Raw genomic sequence first — 22,261 nt, 5'->3', positions numbered from 1 at the left:
AAACACACTGACTGTTTATGGAATTCAAGGTGTTGCAAGACTTCACTGTTTTTGTCTCTATGTTGAGGCAGAGCGCTGCAGTTTTCTGAGTCTTCATGAAGCCTCGGGGTGTTGGGACTGCAGTTGGGAACTTCAAACATTTTTAGGGTAACCGTAAAACCAGACAGTTCACACAAGAAAGGTGTAAATTTGGCAAAGCTTGCATTCCACAGGGGTTAGAGAGGCTCAACCCGGTCTGTCAAGAAACTCGGCTGGAGTTCCCAAGGCTCCCGCTATCGTGGCAAGGGTCAGTTTTAAGCATCGGTACATCAAAAACTGCCTTCCCAGCGTTGTTGTAACGGCACAGGGCTTAAAAATGGCACACCGGCTTAGCCTTGAAAGTGAGCCTCTTTTCTTCCTGCATCTTTTTTTAAACTAAAAAGAGGCACAACATCTGTGGTACAGAAAGACTGTTCCGTCAAGCCTTGTTTTGGTGCTAATTAGTCCAATTAGCCTTCCCCATCTCACACAGTTTTAAACAAAGACGAGCGGTAGCTCTGCTCGGCTTAACCAGCCCTGCAGTTTGATGTGTGGTAGTGCTGGAAAGCTGCAGAAGCCCCTGGTTACAGACACAGATTCAGGCTACTTTAAACAGTTTCGGGGCATCCTTCCTTCAGAGGATAACGCCGCATCCTGCCATGTCTTTTGAAATATCATATGCATGTCCCTTTAGCAGTATTTTAGCACAGAAACACGGTCGTATGCATTAGCAGTCAGGCAGCAGTGTGAAAGTAAAATTCCCACAGCCGTAATTTTATGATTAGCAATGCTGAAGGGCATGTTCCATATTGGTCGGCTGTACTGTGAGATAACAAATTTCATGAGGAGGTGTAAATGAACCAGTTAGATACAGTTCAACAGAGAACTACAAGGAAATTAGTTATTCTGAACACAAGAAGAACAATCATTCCTCAACAGCAGCCTGTTCGTAGAGGCAGTTTATCGTCACGAATCGACCCACATCTTCTCTCGGTCCTTCCTCTTTTATGAATAATACTAATTATACAATTGCAATTTAGACAAATATTGTAATTATGTTGCAAGATAGTGATATCTGGTTATCCCCTCCCTCAACCATTATGTGTACCTTCTAATGACAGAGAGAACAGCACAAGAGCACAACATCTGAATTTTTCAAATATTTCCTCCTCAGGGCAGAGCAGCAGTAATAATTCACTGGTTTTTGCAACAGAAAACAAGATTTCTGTAGTGGTTTCACCAAATTCCCGTGTTTTTTTTTTCATCCCATGAGGAAATTATACATTCAGATGTTTTTATTTTTGTTCATGCACTTGTAGAAGCAGTCTGAGAGAGAAAAAGAAAACATGCTTTACACCAGGCGGCTTAGATGAAGCTGTACATCAAAGCCTAAAACCAGGAATCTGTTTCTGTTCCTTTAGTTGGGTCAGCCTGTTTTAATTGTTGTAAATCATGTGTTTCAAAGCCACAATGTTTAGAGATTTAATGTAATCATACTGTTGTACCATGTCTTTAATTTGTTGAAAGGACTGCACCAATAAAATATGCATCCCGTCTGTTGCGTGCGCTGATCTAATGCGAGATCTTGCTGTCGTGCTTTTGGTTGTGTCAGACATCTAATCCATTTTCTCAACCAGTTCAGGGTCATGGTGAGAACAGGGTGGGGTCACAGAGAGACAGGCACACTCATACCTACGTCCAGTTTACAATCACCAGTTTCCCTACATGCATCTATTTGGAGAACCCTGAGAGATCATGTAAAGTCCAAATACATCCTGACCAGCCATCAGATTTAAACCCAGTAACCTTCTGAGACGTTCTAAAATTACTTGAGTTCATGTAGTGGTTTTTATTGAGGTATATACCATGCACACTACCTGCTGCAAACATACGCTGTGACCATTGTACAGAGCACTGTGCATCCTTTATCAGCTAATATGCATGTAAATATTAGGCTTACATTCACCAGAAATTTATTGGATGTATAAATTGGCAAGTTTAGATAGCCTATAAAGGTGATAACATATCAGTGTTATTTTATTTCTGCTACCTTGTGGCAGTTACTGTAGGTTAAGGGGATTTGTTTATGGCATCTACATGATGCCAGGGATTGGAAGAAGGACTTTATGTTGTTGCACAGCTTTAATAAGTCTCTTGTAACCACACAGCTCACTCAGTAAAAAGATTTGATTGATTTTACATCTCATGTATTGCTTTATCTGGTAGCATGCCCTCGTTCTGCCTTATATTGTATGCATGATTATGATTCGCTCAGTGATACACAGGCTAAAGTAGCTGCCCCCTGTCTTCTCTCACATGGTTTATAATAGCAGAGCAAAACTCTCAGAGGAGCACAACAGAAATCAAACCATAGCGACCCTCTGCCAGTGATCAAAGCCTACCCAGCCCCGACCCAGGAGACGAGAAATAAGGGGGTAAGGAAGTGAGAGGGAGAGATGGTGGGAGCGAGAGAATCCACACGTCTCGGCAAGAGCTACCTGCTTTACATATGAAACACACCTTTCTCCCTTTAATTTCCATGAAATCATGCAGGAAGCAGTTATTGCAAGGGAGGAACGAGGAGGAAGTGATGTGGAACGGCTAGAGGGGCCATTACAGCGAATCCCTCATTACACCCTGGTCACAGCTTTGGAGTATTACCCCTGTGAAAACACACTCTCACCCCTGGGTGGATAAGTCAAACAGAGAGTAGATTGTCTCGTCTTCTTTCTTCTCTTTGTGGCATGTCTGCGGTAGGGTTAAACTTATCAACATATGCAGCTTTAAAGAGCTGGGCCAAAGAAATTGTGTGTTGTATTCCTGTCTGTCTATGAATGAAGAGACTGATCCTCATTTTAATACTTTCGATATAATATCGCTGTCGTGCTGATCAGTAATCGGAGATCATACGTTATCACTTCTGCAGCTTTTCATTTGAAAGCATATTATTGTTCTTCAGGATTATAATACTGTGCCATTTTGAAGATTAACTATGGAACTATGTGGGTGTTAGTGAGGTTTCATGGATATTTAAGATGCATATTGGCACAAATGAATATTTAATTTACTTTGTGGTCATCAATATTTGATAAGACGTAATTTGGGACAGTGATCAGTAGTTCTTTCTTCATCCATTTGTTAATTCTCTCAGTGTGCTACATCACTTAACTTCCTGCCCAGGGATGAAAGAAAGAGGAGGCACATAGTAAATCTATTAAGACTTTAATTTTTGTAATGCTTTTAAATACATTGTGGAGAGAAACATTTGCACAAATAAGTTACAAATAGACGTACAAGCAAAAACATTTTGTTTTGTCTCACATTTTCAGAATAAGGTATTTATAGCAGCAACTAAACCACAGTTACCTGAAACACTCCAGTGCTTTCAGTCAACGTTTTTAACTCAGTTTAAAACAGAATTATTAAACTTTGGCTTAATTAAATTAGTCAACAGTCTCTGGGGTGTTTCAGGAAAGTCTGCACCAACGATCGGAAGTAAATAAGAAACAGGGAAAAGACTGTTGTCAGCCCTAAAGCGGAGGAAGTCACAGGAGGTAGCATCTTACTCTCCTGCCAATCTATTTTTTCGTTTCTTTTTTCCTTTTTTTTTCTTTGCAGCAGGCAATGCTTATTGATCGCTATGATTATCATAGCCATCCATCCACATTTAGCTGCATTTTCATAGTCTCTTTGCTGAAAGCTGTACAAGAACTGCTTCAGCATAAAGCTGTTGCACTGAGCTGAAGGTTTGCCAATGCACAGATTATCTTATCCCAATAACTCACTGTGGCTGGCTTTATCACTACAATAAGAGGAAGACAAGCCACAACAACACATTGCCTACATAGAAACAACAAGACAAGAACGTACAGTAGTATGAAGTTAGACTTCGAGTTTCTGTGCCCTCTACATGAATCAAATTGCACTCACTGCTTCACTTTCATTGAAGGGAACAAATGCGTTTTTTAGATATAATGATAACATAAAAGAAGAACTCTGCGTCATTTATCAAATAATCGAAATGCTCTAGACAGGAATTAGACAATCAGAGCTCTCCAAAGTGATTGATGGGACATGCAGCCAATTAAGGGCCTAGAATAAATTTATGTAGATGGGATCGTGTATCTGAATTACATTCATCTGGTACAGCAGAGGTTAATGGCAGATAACCTCTGTCAGATTTTTTTTTCATTAATATCATTATGGTAAGTGGGGTTGAGAATGGACGTAACTCACTGAAAGTGTATTATGCAAACAAATAATGTACCCACTACTGCACGACCAGTAAATCGTGTAGAAGTTTGAGCTAAGATTACTGTCACCCGTAAGAAAATGTGCGTATTGGCTCCGACTGACAGGCTCACCTGGTCGCGTGATATGTTTCATCCCTAAAACACAGTATTTTGTGCTAACGCTACAATACATTTTCTTTTAATATTAATGGTCCATTTGTATATTGAAATATGCACCAAACATTTAATATTCTTAGCAATAAATTGGAGGAATTCATTTGCAGTAAGTGAACAGGTGTGGCCTTGGTGTTGGGTTATAAATTGTGCTAAATCTGGCTTTTGCTAGTAGCAGGATAATCACCGAGGAGCAGGCCAGACACTGTTGGGGGTTAATCAGGGAACAAAATGACCACCTGTTTTTGCAAAGTGATGAGGAAAGTCTCACTCGGCTGATTGGTGCATTTGTACGGGGACTATTTTTGGGGTGGCTTCCTGATTGCTCTCCTGGAGGATGGCGGCTTAAACAAGGTAATGTGGTTGTTCTGATGATTACACAGGATAACTACACTGGAGTTACTGCCCGCTGGCAGAGGGACCACAATTAAATGTCTGCTTTAGGAAGTGGACACTTACTGTAAATCCGCGGCCTCTCTTCTGTGTTCTTCACGTGTATCCTCTCACAGATCTGTCATGCCACACACAAGCAGGCACACAACAAACAAATAACTACAAGTGCTTTGGCTCGGATGCTGATAAATACACCTGGAAGCATTGTATGTGGACACATACAGCCAAGAGCAGCCATGTGTGCACTCGCACAGTCAGTCATATGGAAAGCGCACATATACACACACACACACAGATCACACTTTCACACAAGCATGTACTCACACTTCCTGTGTGTGGCTTCTGCCAGCTTTCTCCCTCTGCATGCCGACTGTGTGTCTGGCATCGGGGTCAAGGTCTGGAGCCACACACAAGCTGTGCGCTCTGCCTGGCTTTTACACACTCTGAATGGGCTTTATGAATGGCTAGGACTCAATGACTGAGTCAACACCAGGGGCCATACTCAACCCAATCCGACAACGGGTTTTGGAGATAAGTCAGAAATGACATTCTCCCAGCACAGCCAGGAAGCATGTTTAAATTAATATGCCACCAGGTTTTCTTTTGTTTTGCACTGCAAACATTGTGCTGTGGAGTGTGTCAATCCACAGATGTGTGGCTTGTTTGCCATTTCTGGCTGAGCCCAAGTGCTTTTAAAAAACACTACGAGTGTGCATAGGGTGAAAGTGTGCGCATGTGTTTGTGTTCTCATTGTCCCGTCAAAGCTGCTGGATCCGATCGCTGCTCTCGACATTGCGTGGAGCTGGTGACTTTTACAGCTGAACTGACAAATAACGAGCGATCACCCCTCGCAAGTCCTCACCACTGCTCTATCATCAGGTCCAGCACTCGATTGACATTTAGATCTGAATCCAGGCTCAAGTCTGGCTCAACAAAGGGGGCTGCTGGGGGGGTCAGAGGGCGGAGGCCGGACGACAGCGTTTCAAGCCAGTCAGCAGCGTCGAACGGTGTTGGAGCCCGTCGTTTCCGGGACCTCCTGGTGGATGGCAATGGGGAGGTACAGATGGGCGGTGGAGGAGGAAGTGGGACTACCTGGCTCGGGTTTATTACAGCAGGGGATGGAGGAAGCTCCAACAAGAGAGAGGAGCAAAGAGGTGAAAGCAGGGAGTTGTCGTCCTTGTGGTGCTGCTGGGAAGCCTGGGACTGATCATTTTGAAGAGGAGAAGGAGAACGGGCTGAGTGGGCAGGAGATTTATGGTCAGACACATTGACGGAGTCTGAAAGAGAGCCAGTACAAGGAATTAGACAATGAAAGCAATCCGAGTGTTAGTGAAAAGGAATTCTTTATTAATTGTGTGAGACTGACCGACAGAAGCAATAGGCTCATCTAGAATGTCATCAATGGACTGCCGAGGGTCCATCTGTTAGCCAAAGAAAAGGAGAAATACTTCATTTTACAGAACAAAAGATACTCCTTGTGATCTCCTGTTCATCCAAAGACTCCTGACCTGTGCTTTCTGGATAGCCTCCTGTAGCTCTTCCTCCAAGCTGCGAACAGAGGGTAAGGTCTGAATAGGACTTGCTGTAATCTGCACTGGCAGTTCAAAGTCATTGCCAATTGCATCACAGGGCTGGCAGCAAAACACCTGATTAGAAAGAAGAGATAAATTGTTTGACAGGTGGCGTATGCGCATGTTTGCATGTTTGAGAAATGCTCCTAGATGGAAGGCTGTTTAGTGTGCCACTGTGCAGAATAATTTATACCCATTTATCCAGGACATGTGTGCTCTGTTTTGTATGTTTACCCGTGTAAACAACACCTCTGCGTGTGCATCTGTTTCTTGCTTCCCTCTAGAGCATCCCAGGTCCTGTTGCAGGAACGGATGGAGGGATCCTCCACAAGACTAGTGGAAAAAGATTTTTATAAAGCAGTCACATCATTAAATGATCATTTCTCGTATCAACATCTGTCACACCAGAAATCTGAGTCTGTCTGTCCTCACCTCATTGCCGGAACATGTGGAGCAGTCTCTTGGCCTGCTCCTCATTCTCTCCCTCATCTCCAGCTCCACACTCAGCTCCTGCTGCTGTTGCTGCTGCCGCTGCTGCTCCTTCTCAGTTCTCCAGGGAGTCCCACACTGTAGGGGTGAGGAGGATGACATGGGAAGACTGGGACTTGGAGTTCCCGAGGCAGTGCTGGCAGGAGCTAAGAAGACCGTGTTGGTGAGACTGCACGGTTCCCCCGCCAAACTGACTGATGCAGCATTTGTGAAACCGTTTGGGACAGTGTTTAGAATTCCATTTGGAACTCTATTTGGAGCGCTGCTGAGAATCCCATTAGGAATTGCCCTATCCTGGATGTAAAGCTGCTGGTTCGGGCTGCTGCTGGGCGAGTCTAGCCCAGAGCTGGAGCTGGAGCCAGGGCTCTGGCTGGATGGCAATGAGGGGCAGGGGGTGAGTGGCTCCGGGCTGGTACCCAGCTGACAGAGGGGAGCCGGGGTGAGGCAAGCACTGGGAAGCTGGAAAGGACGAAGTCGCTGCAATAGGGCAGGCTTTGTGCCGGAGACAGGAAGGCCGCGCTTACGCAGCTGCTGCCGTAACTCTGACACCTGAGGAAGAAGAAATGGAGGCAATTATTGGACTATTGGAAAGATACTAGTGTAGGTACTTGGTTTCCTTTAATTGTGGATCATTTCTCAAACATTTTAAGCCATTTTAGCGTCTCTGTTCTCTGATAAACATGATTTTCTTACTGTTAAATCAACCAGATTAGCAGGGAGAAGCTCAGGCTTTGATGGAGGGTTTGTGTCCGTAGGGGTGTGATTGGTTGTAGCAGGAACAGGTTGGGGATTCTGTGGTATGGCTCCCGAAGACTTCAGATCACCAGATTCCCCACTAAAAGAACGACAGGAGCATGAACTCAAGTAAAGATCAGCTAAGTAGGATCATAATAAAATACCCAACACTGTGTCACCCACTAATCTGTTTGTGTACCTGGGTACAACAGTGATCTGTTCTTGTGGTTGTTGCTGCTGCTGCTGCTGGTTCTGGAGGATTTGAAGCTGAAGGAAGACCTGCTGCTGTTTCAGAAGATCAGAATAGGCTGGGTCTAAAGACTGGGTAGGGTTAGGGCTCTTCTGTTTGGCTCCCACCCCTGAAAATACGTAAATATTCTGGCTAAACTCAATCACTTTATCACCTGAGCAAACCTTGATCTGATGAATGAGTGTTGCTGTTTAAGTAAACCAATTATATTGGTACCTCCGGACCCAGCCCCTCCTCTCTGGTCTGGAGGAATGTACTGATGATATTTGAGTTTCCTCATTTTGGGCTTGGTGTCCCGCGGTTTCCGTGGACGGGGGAGATGGGTGAAGTTAAGGGAGTGAGGCAGAGTTGAGGTGCAGGGGTTGTTGGGAGGCCGAGCTGTCTATAAAGACACATTTAGAAAACTTGTGAGTTATTTCAAGAACACTTTAAACCATATAAGAGTAAAAAAAAACAAAAACAAATGAGTCATTTGACATATGACATCATTAGCTGCACGCTACAATCCAATCCAACTTTATTTATATAGCACTTTTAAAAACAACAAAGTTAACCAAAGTGCTTTCCAATAATAAAACAGAGATAGCAGTTAAGAAAAGCTACATGAAATACATAAATGCCTCACAAATCCCCCAGATGACAGCATGCGCAGGCTCCGACATATAACCAAGCTGCTCATGTGTGAATGCATTAACCTCTGGGGCAAACACTGAGGTCCTCCAGAAGTGCAAATTGACATTAATGAATGCAGAGCAGTTTACAGCAGAGCATTGTTTCACAGGAGTGACCATCCTGTTAGGTGAAAGACCTCTACATTTGTCTTTTATCTCTCACGTTGTACACCTGCTGTGAGTACAACTACAGCAAGCACATACACACAGGCGTAAGACGTAAACACTGTTTCCTGGATGAAAATTTTACATACACAGAAAATAATCAACTCACCAAATAGCACCCACGTAGGATTTTTGTTAGCTCTATGTAGCAAAATGCACATTTTTACACTTATCTTTTCAGAGCATGCAGAAGGTAAGTGTTTTTTACACTTATGTATCATTGTTAGAAATTTTGAAAGTGGTAAAAACTAAAGAACACAAAAGAGAAACAATATAACCAGAGAGTATTACATGAAAAGTAGCAATATTAGCGACATGATCCAGGTTATTCAATTATGAAATTGGTCTGAGGTCAAAGTCCATGATTTAGACTTTTAGGGTCAAAGCGTAGAGAAGGGTTAATGTTTTAACAATGATGCAGTTTATGTCTCCCCCTCTCTGTGGATGTTTTATTACATCCATTCCCACATACAGTAAAGATCTGTGGTATATATGACAGCTAGAAGTGTACCAGCAAGGGTGAAAGTTTACAAGATGCTCGTGAGACCAGCTGTTACATGTGAGGCGTAGCCAGAGGCGGGTGAATTAAAAGTGCTGAGATTTGCATTTGGAGTGACAAAGATGGACAGGATTTTAAAAAGTGAGTACATCAGAGGGACAGCTTAGTTTGAATGGTTCAAGGACAAAGCAAGAGAGGTGAGATTAAGTTGGTCTGGACACTTTCAGAGGGGAGATACTGGGTACACCGTCGGAGGAATATTGGGAAAGCTGGAGGAGCTGGGTTAGTAGGAGAAAGGCGGAGGCAGAGAGGTTTATGGATGAGAGAGGACACGCAGGTGGTTGGCGTGACAGAAGGAGATGCAGACAAAGATGCAGAAGATTGGAAGAAATGGAAACAGATGATCTGCTGTGAATGAGAGCAACCGAAAACAGAACATAGAAGAAAAAAGGAAAGCGTCCATGACAGCTGCTCAGCATGTGTCCTTTATGGAGTACAAACTGTTGGAGATGCATGAATTGCATAAGGTTTAGAGTATTTTTAAAATGAGCTTTTTTCTCATGCTATGTCATGCATTTTGTTTTGTGGCTTGTGATAATTTAAGAATTTAAGACAGCAACTCGGAAGTTCAGAAATGTGACTTTTCCACAAACCGTCCTTTTTCAGCGCCAAGATGTGCACGGCTTTTCTTCTTTTGTTTTCATGTAGCTTAAAGCAGCGGGGTTTGTATGTGGAGGAGCATGCATTAACCCCAGCTTACCTTTGGCAGCAGGGGTGTGGTCTGAGAGGTCAGATACATCCCAGTCGGCCTCCCAGTCGTTGCCATGGAGTTTGAGTCACTCAGCTTTACGCTCATAGGTTGTCTGATGCCCTCGGTTCCCGGGAGCACTGCCAAACCAGACTGAAGGCAGAGTATCAGATTATTAGAGCTGACATATGAAGCTATTTATAAACTCAACAGCTACTGAATATATGCTTTAATATGTTTGTCCGTGGTTATAACTGAGAGCTCATATTAGACATTTTTTCCAAAATATGTGTGTTTTTATTAAAACTATATACTTAGTGCCATTCCTTCACCTGAGCATGACAGGGACCGTGGTTAAGGGTCGGGACCAGAGCCGAGCAGTCGCTCAGTAATTGGTCACCTGAGAGCCTCGGCAATGAAGAAAAAGCTGGTGATTGGTGAGTGCTGTGCTGCTCCGTGGGTGAGGATGAGGAGGAGATGTCATCTTCAAAGACATCAGCAGTCAGAGGGAAGGAGGCAGGACCTGAGGAAATGAAAAGCAAATGGAAGTAAGGTCAAAAGACAAGGCTGGGGGGGGGGAAGTGTGTGGTGGTTCATGCAGATGCGCGTTGACTCACCGTTCTCCGGAGGCGGCGTGCGTTCGAGCTGCTGCTCCACAGGTCCAGGCGGGCGCTGGATCCTCTCAGTGAGGTCCTGCGCCTGGCGAGCTTTCTTCTGCCTGTGGGCCCCACACGCAGTCCGCTCTACGGGTGGGAGAAAGTGGGAGGGATGGTGCAGATAAATGAGGAGAACGGGACAGATGGGAGATCAGTGGAAAGAGGCAAGATAGGAGAAAGAGAAGCAACAGGATTTCAGAACATATGCAACGTGAGCGTGCGCAACAGCTTTGCCACAGGCGATCAGTCCCGATTCAAAGCAGCAGAGGCATCAAAAACAAGTAAACACGCCTGCCCATGGGGAAATGTATTCCCTTGGAAATGAAGGCAACACACACACGCACGCAATCACACATTTTTAAAATGTCACAGAAGGACTATTAAGGAAATTATACATTTTGAAAAGCCAGATGCTATAATCATAGTGTTTTAAAATTAAAAGGCAGATTAGAGGAGAAGGAGGTGAGTGGCATGATGAGAGAGGGAGATCTCAGTAATAGCCGAAAATGATGACTCTGATTCCTGGATTGACAGGTTTATCACGTGCTGTCAATCCCTGATATGTCCTGCCGGCTGCATGTGGAGCAGCGTTAAAGTGTGCTACAAGGTCACATTTCAGTCTCGCTGACAGCTGATGAAACACAAAGCCCTTTGTGAGATTTACACACTTCACATCTTTGCACTACTACTACTACTGTACGACGGGGAGCGGAGAACAGCACAGATATGATATAACGCAGACCGAGAGAAATGGACAGGAGGGGAAGTGTGTTACAGTGAGCTACGCTGGGAGCATACAGAGCAAAGCAAGGAGGAGACAGCAACGTTACTGTGGGCATGGTATCACCTTGTGCAGTTTCAGCATTCAGACCACCAGGAGGCAACTTCTGAGTGGCACCGTCATCAGTTAGACGCTGCATCAGGAAACAGAGGGTCAAACCAACAGCCAAGGCCCAGAGGAAAGTTGAATAAAACTTTATTGTCAGTGCAGCCTAATGACATATTATTACACCAGGATTATTGCAAGGTTTTGGGAGACTTTCTATTGAAACTAGTGCAAATTAGTTTTCTTTAGTTGAGAAGAGACTTAATCATGAATTATATTTCTTATGAACTCACAGCAGTAACCTGACATTTGGACTCTTACTAATATAATCACCAACCAAGATTCATAAAGATATTTAGAGGGTTCAAATGTGTTGGATGCTTCAAAATCAGTTTGGTGTGAAGTGTGAGAAATTAATTTTTTATAAAAAGAGACAGTATTCAACTCACCAGAGCTTCACTCTGGTCTTTCTCAGCTTTTTGAGGCGGGCACGTGGATTTCAGCCCTGTTCCAATCAGACAGACATGCAGTTAAAGATGAAATGTGGAAAAGCAGAGTTTAAAAAAAAAAGATAATTTGTTTTTCTTAATCCAAACTCTCATATTAGACTATTTCAGAGAACAGTAGCCTAGAAGAATAGAAACTCAGGTGATGGGGTGCATCAACAAAGCAGCGTCAGCTTTCAAATGATCCTTCCAAGTTACAGCATGAAGCATCTCAGACACTCTTTTGTGTTGGCAGGCATCAAAAACGGAGTAACCTGCAGCCAGGAGGGAAGTGAAGCAAGGTGCCTGCCTGTCGGATGGGGATTGTTTTTGTCTGCTTTTTAATACATTTCTGCACTCGGCACTTTGAATTCTGTGCATGACACAATTTATTTATGCTCACATCTTCAGATAATGATTGTTGATTGTTCCAGCTTTATATATTTATCCTCATGTCTTCAGCGTGTGAACTTTTCCCCTTTCTAATAAAGTGCATATCTACTGACAGCAATAGACTTTTTAAAGTAAAAATAAAAATGTGCTTTTACATATGGAGTAATATCTACATTCACCAGCTACTTTTTAGGTACACATACTCAGCTGCATGCTAATGCAAATATTTAATGATCTAATGGCATGGTAGCAACTAAATGCGTATGAGCTTCCTTTGTAAGTTCAAACTGACCATCAGAATGAGGAAGTCTGTGATGAGCTGGTGTGAGTCTTTCAGAAACTGCTGATCTGCTGGGATTTTACTGCACAACCATCTCTATAGTTTACAGATACTGGTCTGAAAAGCAGAAACTATCCTGTGAGTGGCAGTTCTCTGGGTCTCAATTTCTGCTGCCACATTCAGATGATAGGATCAGACATAAACAACATGAAAGTATGGATCCATCCTGACACGTCTCAGTGGTTCAGACTGCTGGTGGTCGTGTAATGGTGTGGAGGATGTTTTCTTGGCCCACTTTTGAGCTAAATAGCAACAGAGCATTGTTTAAATCCCACAGACTACCTGAGTATTGTTGCTGACCATTTCAACCCAGTACTAGCAAGGTGTATTTAGTAAAGTAGCTAGTATATTTTATTTTTATTTTGTTTATGGTATAAAAAATACTTTTTTTCTTATTTTATCCATTTTTTGGGTAATGCTGGGATTATTCATCTAAAATACAACAATATTAAAAGTAAGGTAGCAAAAAACTACCCTTTCAATATATTGTAATTTAAAAGGTCTGAGTGGGAACTAAATGCTCACACGTCCTTTTAACTGTGTTTTCAGGCTTTAGAAAACCAAACCCATTCATCTGATTAATTGCTTATCCAAGGGGAGGGCTCGAGCCTAGCCTAACCATAATGAGGTGAAAGGCAGGTTACAGCCAGGTCAGGTCACCAGTTTGTCTAAAGGCTAAGAAATACCTAAAATATATATATATATGTGTGTGTGTTGATTTATTTATTTTGTTTTGTTGTTGTTTTTTAGACAAATCAGGCGAGTAGTATAAAGAAAATCTGTGAAACCAAGATCTGGTAAAACAAACGGTTAAACTGAGGACTTTAACCTAAGAGGGTGGGTTTCATATCCTATGTGAAGTCAATGTTTACTTGTTTACTTATTTACTTATTCACGTTTCTAGATTTCTGATTACTGCAGATCAAACCTAGAGCCTTATTGAGTTTTGTAGATTCATGTACAAAAAAAGTTTTTTTTAATATATAAATAAATAAATTCAGCATTAATCCAACCATTTTGCTGTTACAAAAAACGAAAAGGTCAGTATAGTAAAATCTAAAAAGAAAAAAATTTAAAAAACTGGGCAAATCAATGAGCAATCGCCTTCCACTGAAAAGAAGTGACTTGAAGATCATTAATATGAAATGCACCCTGCAGTCATAGTGTAATGGATCAATCACAATGTTAATGATACACGTAGACTAACCTGAGTCTGCATTGATTTCACTCAGCCTTCGGTTCTGAATCCTCAGCTGCAGGACTGAAAGACAAGATTGAGCTGTGTTACCAAGAAAATGATTAAGTATTACACTGATGGAACAGTACATTAGTTTCATTTCATTGAAGGCAAAATTACATATCTGGAATAAGAAATCAGACTGACGTAGGAAGCTCGGAGTTAAGCAATGCTAGACAGCACGCTCACTGTTAAATGATATGGCCTTCAAACTCATGTTACCCCATGACTTTGCAGTGCTTGTAGATTATATATCTCCTTGAATGCTGGCACGCACATATTAACATACACACACAAACAGGTGAAGCACGGAAGGGCTGTGCCCGTGACACAAAGTCCCCACCCCCCACCTCGCATGATACATTTCAGCAAGCATTGAGACCTGAGAGACCTGACAAGGGGAGGGTAGGAGAGGACTGCTCGAGGGGGGGGGTGGAGGGCAATAACTATTTATCTCTCAGTATGTCTATTTCTGTTGGTCCCATCCCCCCCTTCAGCTGTCCCGTTCTCTCCACAAGCCTCTCATGCATGCCCTCCCCCTCACATCACTCTCATATGTGCTGCTAACTATACTCTTCCTGCTCTTTCCTGCCTTTCTAACTCTAAAATTTAAAAGGTTTCAAGATCTGTATTTAAAGCAGCCTTACGTATCAGTCCCCTGGGTTTAAAACAGGATAGGGAAGCAGTGTTAAGGTAGTTTAACTGTTCCTGAAGGGCCAAATAAATATAATATAATACATTTTCCCTTTTTGCACCAAAAAGTCAGTAATTGTCTTAAAATCTTTAAAAATTTCTGCAGGGACGCTCCAGATGAAGAGCCGACAGCTTTAAAGCTGTGAAAAACAAAGACAAAGAGTTATCAGATGCTTTGTTTCAAGTGGCTACAAGCTATAAATAATCGCTGTTATTCTATTCAGTTGGATGTCATCATCTAATACGTGCACGTCCAAGTTCGAATTAAGTGCAATCATAATGCTAGCTGACAAAGGGATCAACAAGTTGGATATAGTGGTAGATAAAATATATTCCTCCAGCTCAGCTATGTGCATATACGCTTTCTGACAGAGCAGCTGCTTATAGAATCACGTTTTCCAGCAGGTGTTTGCACACCTAGGGGACTGTCTGTGTCATTTTCTCGCCGTTCTATTTTGCCAGCCGTTTACGACAGCTGCGTGGGAACTCAGCAGCAGCCGCTGCAACTTGTTGGGGAAACTAGCATCGTGTAGCTTGGGAAGGGTTGCCTAATGCTGTTTGTCACAGACTGCTGGCTGCCTCCTGAACGGTTCACTGTTAGGTTATTATCACACCTATCACTGACAATGATATTTACATTTTGGTAGGAATGCATGAAGACATCATTCTCCTTTAAACTCGCGCCATTTGTGCCTATTTTATGTTTGGGATTTCTGCTTTTGTGCAAACCCTTAATGGCTGATTTGATGTGGACGAGAGTCAGACAAAAGGTTTGGTACACCTCTTCCTACTTTAGCAATATTAGAACCAACATCTGAGGATAATTGTGGGGTCGTTTGCTTTTGCTGCTTTACAGTTGTCATTCAGATCTGATCAAACCACACTCACCATCAAGGTGAAGCAGCTTAGCTGAGCTTTTCACTGTTACATTTTTAACATAATAATAATTATAATAATAATTGTAACTCGGGGGGGGGGGGGGGGGGGGGGTTATAGGTGAGGTCTGATTGTTTGTCATTTGGACATGAATTATTAATAAGACATAGATTTTAAATCTGGTTTGCAGAACCTTCAAATAATGAGGACTTTTCTGGTAAAGACCCACAGTCAGTTTTTTTCCATAAGCACAACAAACCAGCCCGTTTCCTGATTGAAGTGTCAGACAGTAACGTTCAGAGATCTTTATCCTCGGGGTCAGCGGATTTACTTCTGTTCAAGACATCTCCATATGTCTGTCTGTAGGGAGCGATCACTAAATCCATTCGCCATGATCAATAACCTTCACTGGATTGATCACATGATCAACAGTGTGACTGACTTGCCAATAATCTTCGCAGACATTTCAACTCAAAATATTGATGATCATGCATGTGCGCCTGAGATGAAAAGCCATTGTTGTGGGAAAACGAGTCCTTCTCTCCTTTAATTGGCATGAGCTCAAATCCTCACCTGAGCGGAACTTGTTCCGGATGAGAAGCGACCTCTCGGAGGCCAGCAGTGTCATGGTGGAAGGGGGGGGGGGAGACGATGGGGGCACGAGAGAGGAAGTGGAGCAGAGAGAAAGAGGAAATTCCTGGCGTCACCCTACCAGGAGGAATGGACTCCTCTCCTTCTGTCTCTCACTGTTGGGAATGCAGAAGAGTGGAGGAAGCAGAGGAGAGAGGCAGACAGATGCTTGTTAATCCACTGATAGACACAAACCAATATTGATAGAGGCACACAAAGCATAGCGAAGATACATTGAGGAGGAAATAGAGACGAAAAGCTTCTCAGCTTCTCAGGCAGACTGAACTTTATGGTTAGCCGCTCTGGCAACAGCAGGCCTCCCTATAGACAGCCTGTCATAATCACACAGAGAGTCACAAGGCCCACCCACAGAGACAGAACTAACGACACAGAGAATTAAACAGATGGGAGGCTTTTAGAGAGAGACAGGGCAAGGAGCCAGACGAGGAAGACTAGGAGAAAAAGTCGAGTTCACGTGAGTGAGGGAGACAGAAACCCCAGCAGATACTTGGACGTCAGGGCTGGAGGACACTGATTGCGACGGACAAACACGAACTCGCAACACCTACAGCATGGCGCCGGGGACGGCAGGCCAAAAATGTGCCTTCCACTAAAAGGAAGATGAGCTGACTCTGAAATAGAGAGAGAGCTGGGAATCTACATGAGCTGCATTAGTGCACATACACACACAACCTATTAACAATATTGATTTGAACTGGCCAGCCACAAAACACCCAAAGGAAGCCTGTTTGAAGGGACTCTACAAACACACACACAAACAAAACCACACACACACACACACACACACACACACTCTGGAATAGCTGAGGTTATGCATACTAAATCACCGCAGAGCTCTTCCTATTCCCAATCCGATAAATGCACACACTTCACTTATTTACAGCCTAAAGAGTCCAAAAGAAGGCCTCTCGTTCATTAATGCAATCAAATAACAAGCAATTGATTGAGATTTCACGTCTGGCACAGGCATTGTTTCACAGCAGGGTGCTGAGTCACAAGAAGGAACTAAAAAACACAGAGAGAATAAAAGCAAGAGAATGAAAGAGAATACTTACAGGAAAAGAGAGAATTGAGTCCCTCGGGGGAAATTGGAGTGGATTTAAGATTAAATTGAGAGAGGTGCGAGATGGAGGAAGAGAGGGAAAGAGAGAACTTCGTAGTGCGTTTAATGACGATTTCTTTCTTTCATGTTCTTTTCATATCCTTAGTTTTTGGGGGGTTTTTTCCTGAAGGTGAAACGCAAGGAGGGAAAGGATCTGCGGTTCCTTCGTCCTCCTTCCGATAGAAGTTCACCGTCTCTACCTCTGCCTCGCTCTCTCTGCCCCTCTCCCCCCCCGTCTGCCCCAAAGCATCCTGGATCATCAGTGCCAACTGTGAGCGACTGTCAAACTTCACCCCTCCCCTGCAGTGACCTCACCCCCACCAACCCCCCCACCCCTCTCTTTTTGCTTGGAGCAATTTACCCCCTTGACATCTGCAGACTGAAAGAGTGAGGAACAGATTACAGGACAATAAGTACTTCTGTGTTTGTTGCACTTGACTTTAACATAGAAGAGGATAGAGCAGTCGATTTAATGTTAGGAGCTGGACTGTCGCATGATGTGATGATAGAAAAGTGTAAGCAGGATTTCTTTAAGAAAGGGGGGACAGTTTATTATAAAGCAGCTAGAAGAAGAGTGTTTTGGACTCTCTTCAAGTCGTGCACGGCTGCAGGCTCATATGCTCCTGTCAAGACACCTTTAGGTCACCCCCCCCCCTAAAGTGATTTACTGTTCTGTGTATGTGCAAGTGTGCAAGTGTGTGAGTGTGTGTGTATGAAACACAGCACAGAGAGTCACAGGTCAGTAAGTTAGTGACCGTCAGCATACACTATACAGTGTGGTTCCAGCAAAACCAGTCAAGTTTTACCTCAAAAACAAGCAGTGTTTGCCAGTGCGTGCATGATGTCTACACATGTATACATACGTGTGTGTGTATGCATGTATATGTGTGGCTAATGCTGCAGAGGGGAGGGGGGGAGAAGCAGAGACACCTGTTCAGTCCTTTTGACAGACAGACGGGTGTGTGCTGGTTCAGCAGGTCATGGAGAGGAAGGGAGGCAGAGAGGGGAGGTAGAGAGGCGGAGGCGACGGGTAAAAGTTGGTGAGGAAAGGAGGCCGACACACATGACGGAAGTCTTACTGGTGAGGACAGGAAGTGTGGTGACAGGGAGACAGTGGGTTAAAGCTCTTTTTATCTGATAAGGAGAGAAAGACACCAGCACGGAGATCCACTAATCAGAGAACACGGAGCAGAGATAGCACTGCATGGGCCAATTACGGTTGCCATGGAACAAAATGGAACAACTAATGGAAGACAAAATGAATGGGAACCTTAATTTAATAGATGGTTATAGACAGAGCGCTCTTTCAGGTGCCATTTGCACAGTACGTCTGTGTTTGTCATCATTATAAAATCTCACCTTTGGCAGCTTTTCCTCTCATGCCCTGCAAAAAGCATTTTACACACTGCTCCGACACACACATACACATATATATAAACACTGACAGCGTGCCATGTTATTGTAGGAAAGGTGATGTAATTGCTTTTTCCTCTGGTTCCCCCCCATCGCAGCTTCACCCTCTGCTCTGCAGCAGGGACTCCCTCTCTGATTAACACCTGTTACCCTCCTTCTCTGTCACACACACACACATATGCACAGACAGACTCCACAGTGTTAATCCTACACTGTGTCTGGTGAGCGAATTAGCTTGCACGCTGTTAACCCTTCCCTCTTGATATCATATTTCTCTGTGCTATTCTGGGCTTACCCATCTTTTTTATGTGGCTAATGAGCTAAAAACTCACTTTGTCTATCATTTGGCTTGTAAAATTCATTCACTGATTTCATACTTTAGTCGTAACCGCCTCCTCAGTCTGTTATATTTGCAGAGCTTGAGTGATGCAGCTCTCAAGAGAGTCGCTGTCTTCTGCCTTTCACCCTGGTGTAAGTATCTCTCCACCATTTGAGAGGCTTGACATAGAGAACGAGCCAGACGTGCAGCACATCCTAAGTGTAAGTGTGCCCCCGCGTGGCTGAACTGTGCAATGACAGTCATATACATTGGACTAAAAAGAAAAAAAGCTTTCATGGTTTGTTTAGCTCTACATCATTTTGGCTCTCAGTGACAATAATGGGCTGTCTGTGATGCAACAGAGCAGATATACAACAAACATATCAAAGTGCCAAATGTATCAAAGGGAATAAAAAGCTGAGACACACACGCCGAGCTCACTTCATTACATCTGCTGCCTCTCCCTGGTCGTTCATCATTGGATCTATTCTAGTCCGTCTCTCCACTCCTCCTCTACCTTTATCACTTCAATCACTTGGCGATGTGCCTTGTGCCACTCAGAAGGCCTGCTGCCCGTTCCACTTCACGCAGCACAAACACAGCCACACACACACAAGGAAATTTCAAACACGGACTCTACAGATTCCTGTCCTCCGTCTGTCTATCATCCATCTGTCTGTCAGTCACTGCACTTTGAAGCTCGGTGCAATCTGGATAGTTAGCAGCCAGCACACACAGAGAAGCGCGCATACTGTACAGTGCACACACATCTCCAGCTGGACTGCTGAGCTCACACATTCAACTGGTTGAATATTCATCATCTCCATCGCGCGCTGAGGACCTTGTGAGCTCAGCAGCGCAACAGCCCAGTGGTGTCAATTAAAGGGCTCGAATCTGTTTTGTGTTGTTCTTTCTCGTTCTGATAGGAGGCCACCGATTTAAGTGAACGCTCGAAGTGACCTTCACAGTAGGTAAGCAGTACTTCAATTGGCTTCTTCAACAAAAAAGTGAGGAGCTGTTAGGTGACAGGGGGGGTTATATTTATTAGAATTTGATCTAAACAACACAAAGATATGAATAGAGCGTTGTAGCCTTGTAGTTCAGAGTGCTGCTGCTGCTGGTGCAATAGTGTGGAGGATATTTTCTATTTAAACACCTGAGTATTGTTCCTGACCATGTCCAGATATTCAGATGGCCTCTACAGTCACCGGATCTCAGTCCAACAGAGCACATTTGAGATGTGATGGAAAGCAGCTGTGTGATGCGGTCATGTCAACATGGAGCAAAATATCTGAGGAATGTTTCCAGCACCTTGTTGAATCTGTGTCATGAAGACATTTCGACAGGCAAACGGGAATATCAAGGTGTGCCTAATGAAATGACTAATAAATGAACACATGAAAAATTTTACCAGTGTTAAAAAAGTTTTTTAATTTTGGTTTCCAAGGACAATCATTATTTGATTATTGAGAAATGTATGTAAGTAAAAATTTTCAACTTGAGTACTTCATTCATCAAGATTTGATGTGTGATTTAAGTGTTCCCTTAATTTTTTTGACAGGTTCGTATTTTTCCAGTCTGTCTGTCTGCCTGTAATCATTCTTCCTGTCCATACTGGCACTGAAGTCATTGCTTCTCGATATTAGGCAAGCAGAAGAGATGGAGTACAAAGCACGGTCCTCTTTTGTGCAAAACTGACCTCTAAAACTCTAAAATATGAGGCTTCCTCAGCATGAATTTGTACAAATCCAGATGATGTTTGCTCTAGTTAAAAGGTTTTAACACTTTAGCTTCCATAGGCAGTGTGTCCTTGTTGGCCTTTGGCAGAAAAGTAGTAATACAAAGAGAGAATTTGGTTCCTGAAGATACTGTAAGCCACCTCTTTCATTAAAATTTAGATTTCTGAGTCGTATTAAATTCAGCCTAATGTCAGAGCTCTTACAGCGAGCTCTGATTGTGGATTTTGTTCCCCATCTCTACACTGAAGTGCCATTAAGAGGGATCCTCTCACAGGCATGAACAAGGGGAGCAATTACAGTTACTTACAGTCCTAACCCACAGTGCGAATGGGGTTTGTTAGCATTGTTTTAAGACAAACTTGAAAATTGTAAACTGAAGCTGCACTGATAGCAGTGCAATTCCTGCTGAAAATATGGTAATAAAGTGGTATTATTTTTTTCAAAGCAATTAATACCATATTCAGTTTTTACACATCCCTAAAGTCTCCTTGTAATTAAAAAAATTCAAAGAGGTAAAGCTAAAATATCTGCTTTTTAATGCTCGGCTATCTGCGAGCACAGGGCATTTCACAGGAGTAAATTAACCACTCTTAATAAACTCCTCAGTTAACCTTTGATCCTCACACTCTGCACACCTTTCTCCTTCCACTGACCCTCTGTGAAAGTGAATTTCCTAAACTAAAATACAATGGTGCTCAGCACAAGCCTTTCAGGAGGCCAACGCTGCTCAAACAGCACAATGGCCGGCGTAGAAATGAAGAATGGGACGCCCATGACGACCCAGTCAGGTCATTTGAGCGATACAGTATTTAATAACTTATCTCCAGCTTACCTCTCTTAGGCTTAGGTTTATTGACAATAAACTGGACTGGGCTAAAAACACCACAGCACTTTACAGGAAGGGCCAGAGTCGTCTCTATTTTTTGAGGCGACTGAGGTCCTTCAACATCTGCCAGAAAATGCTGAGGATTTTCTATGAGTCTGTGGTGGCCAGTGCGATCCTCTATGCTGTTGCATGCTGGGGGAGCAGGCTGAGGGTCGCAGATGCCAACAGACTTAATAAACTGATCCGTAAGGCCAGCAATGTTGTGGGGATGGAGCTGGACTCCCTCAAGGTGGTGTCGGAGAGGCGGATGCTGTCCAAGATAAAGACAATGTTGGATAACACCTCCCACCCACTCCATGACATGTTGGTCAGTCACAGGAGCTCGTTCAGTGAGAGACTGAGATTACCGAAAAGCACCACTGAACGACACAGGAAATCATTCCTGCCTGTGGCCATCTCCCTGTACAACGCATCCACTTAACACACTGTTTGCTGCTACAACTACACATGTTTCTTTTCCAAATATTTATTTATAAGTGACTTATGTATGTATGTATGTATATATATGTATATATTGTACTATTCTTAGTTAGCGTATTGTCTGTCTTGTCTTAATGTTGGTTTAAAATGGAGCACTGTAACAAAAAATAATTTCCCCCAGGGATCAATAAAGTATTCAGATTCTGATTCTGATTGATTCCATGGCTTAAATGGAGCAGAAAATTGAGAGAGTGCAAAAAACAGAGGCCCGGCTTCCAAA

At 43.2% G+C, this 22,261-nt stretch overlaps 1 protein-coding gene across 3 annotated transcripts; it reads right to left on the bottom strand.

Moving 5' to 3' along the window:
* Positions 1-3,223: 3,223 nt before the first annotated feature.
* LOC146659216 (myocardin) lies at positions 3,224-17,453 on the bottom strand. Of its 3 annotated transcripts, none has more exons than XM_085423152.1 (16): positions 17,158-17,453; positions 16,025-16,197; positions 13,853-13,906; positions 11,877-11,932; positions 11,449-11,515; positions 10,563-10,688; positions 10,278-10,468; positions 9,958-10,098; positions 8,079-8,244; positions 7,812-7,971; positions 7,571-7,712; positions 6,821-7,426; positions 6,623-6,721; positions 6,326-6,463; positions 6,184-6,238; positions 3,224-6,094 (listed from the first exon to the last, which is right to left on the bottom strand). In XM_085423152.1, exons 2-16 carry the CDS (start codon positions 16,077-16,079, stop codon positions 5,676-5,678), a joined length of 2,475 nt encoding a protein of 824 aa, XP_085279278.1. In that variant the 5' UTR covers positions 16,080-16,197; positions 17,158-17,453; the 3' UTR covers positions 3,224-5,675. The 3 variants fall into 3 exon arrangements, with proteins under 3 accessions (XP_085279278.1, XP_085279280.1, XP_085279281.1); XM_085423154.1 differs by having other exon boundaries at positions 6,638-6,721; XM_085423155.1 differs by having other exon boundaries at positions 5,956-6,094; positions 6,582-6,721.
* Positions 17,454-22,261: the final 4,808 nt, after the last annotated feature.

The sequence above is a fragment of the Rhamphochromis longiceps genome, linkage group LG11 (genome assembly GCF_057381845.1).
Source record: "Rhamphochromis longiceps isolate RC_006_pf linkage group LG11, R_longiceps_female_GT1.1, whole genome shotgun sequence".
In the NCBI taxonomy this organism is placed as follows: domain Eukaryota; kingdom Metazoa; phylum Chordata; class Actinopteri; order Cichliformes; family Cichlidae; genus Rhamphochromis; species Rhamphochromis longiceps.
This window is presented reverse-complemented; position numbering and strand designations above follow the sequence as displayed.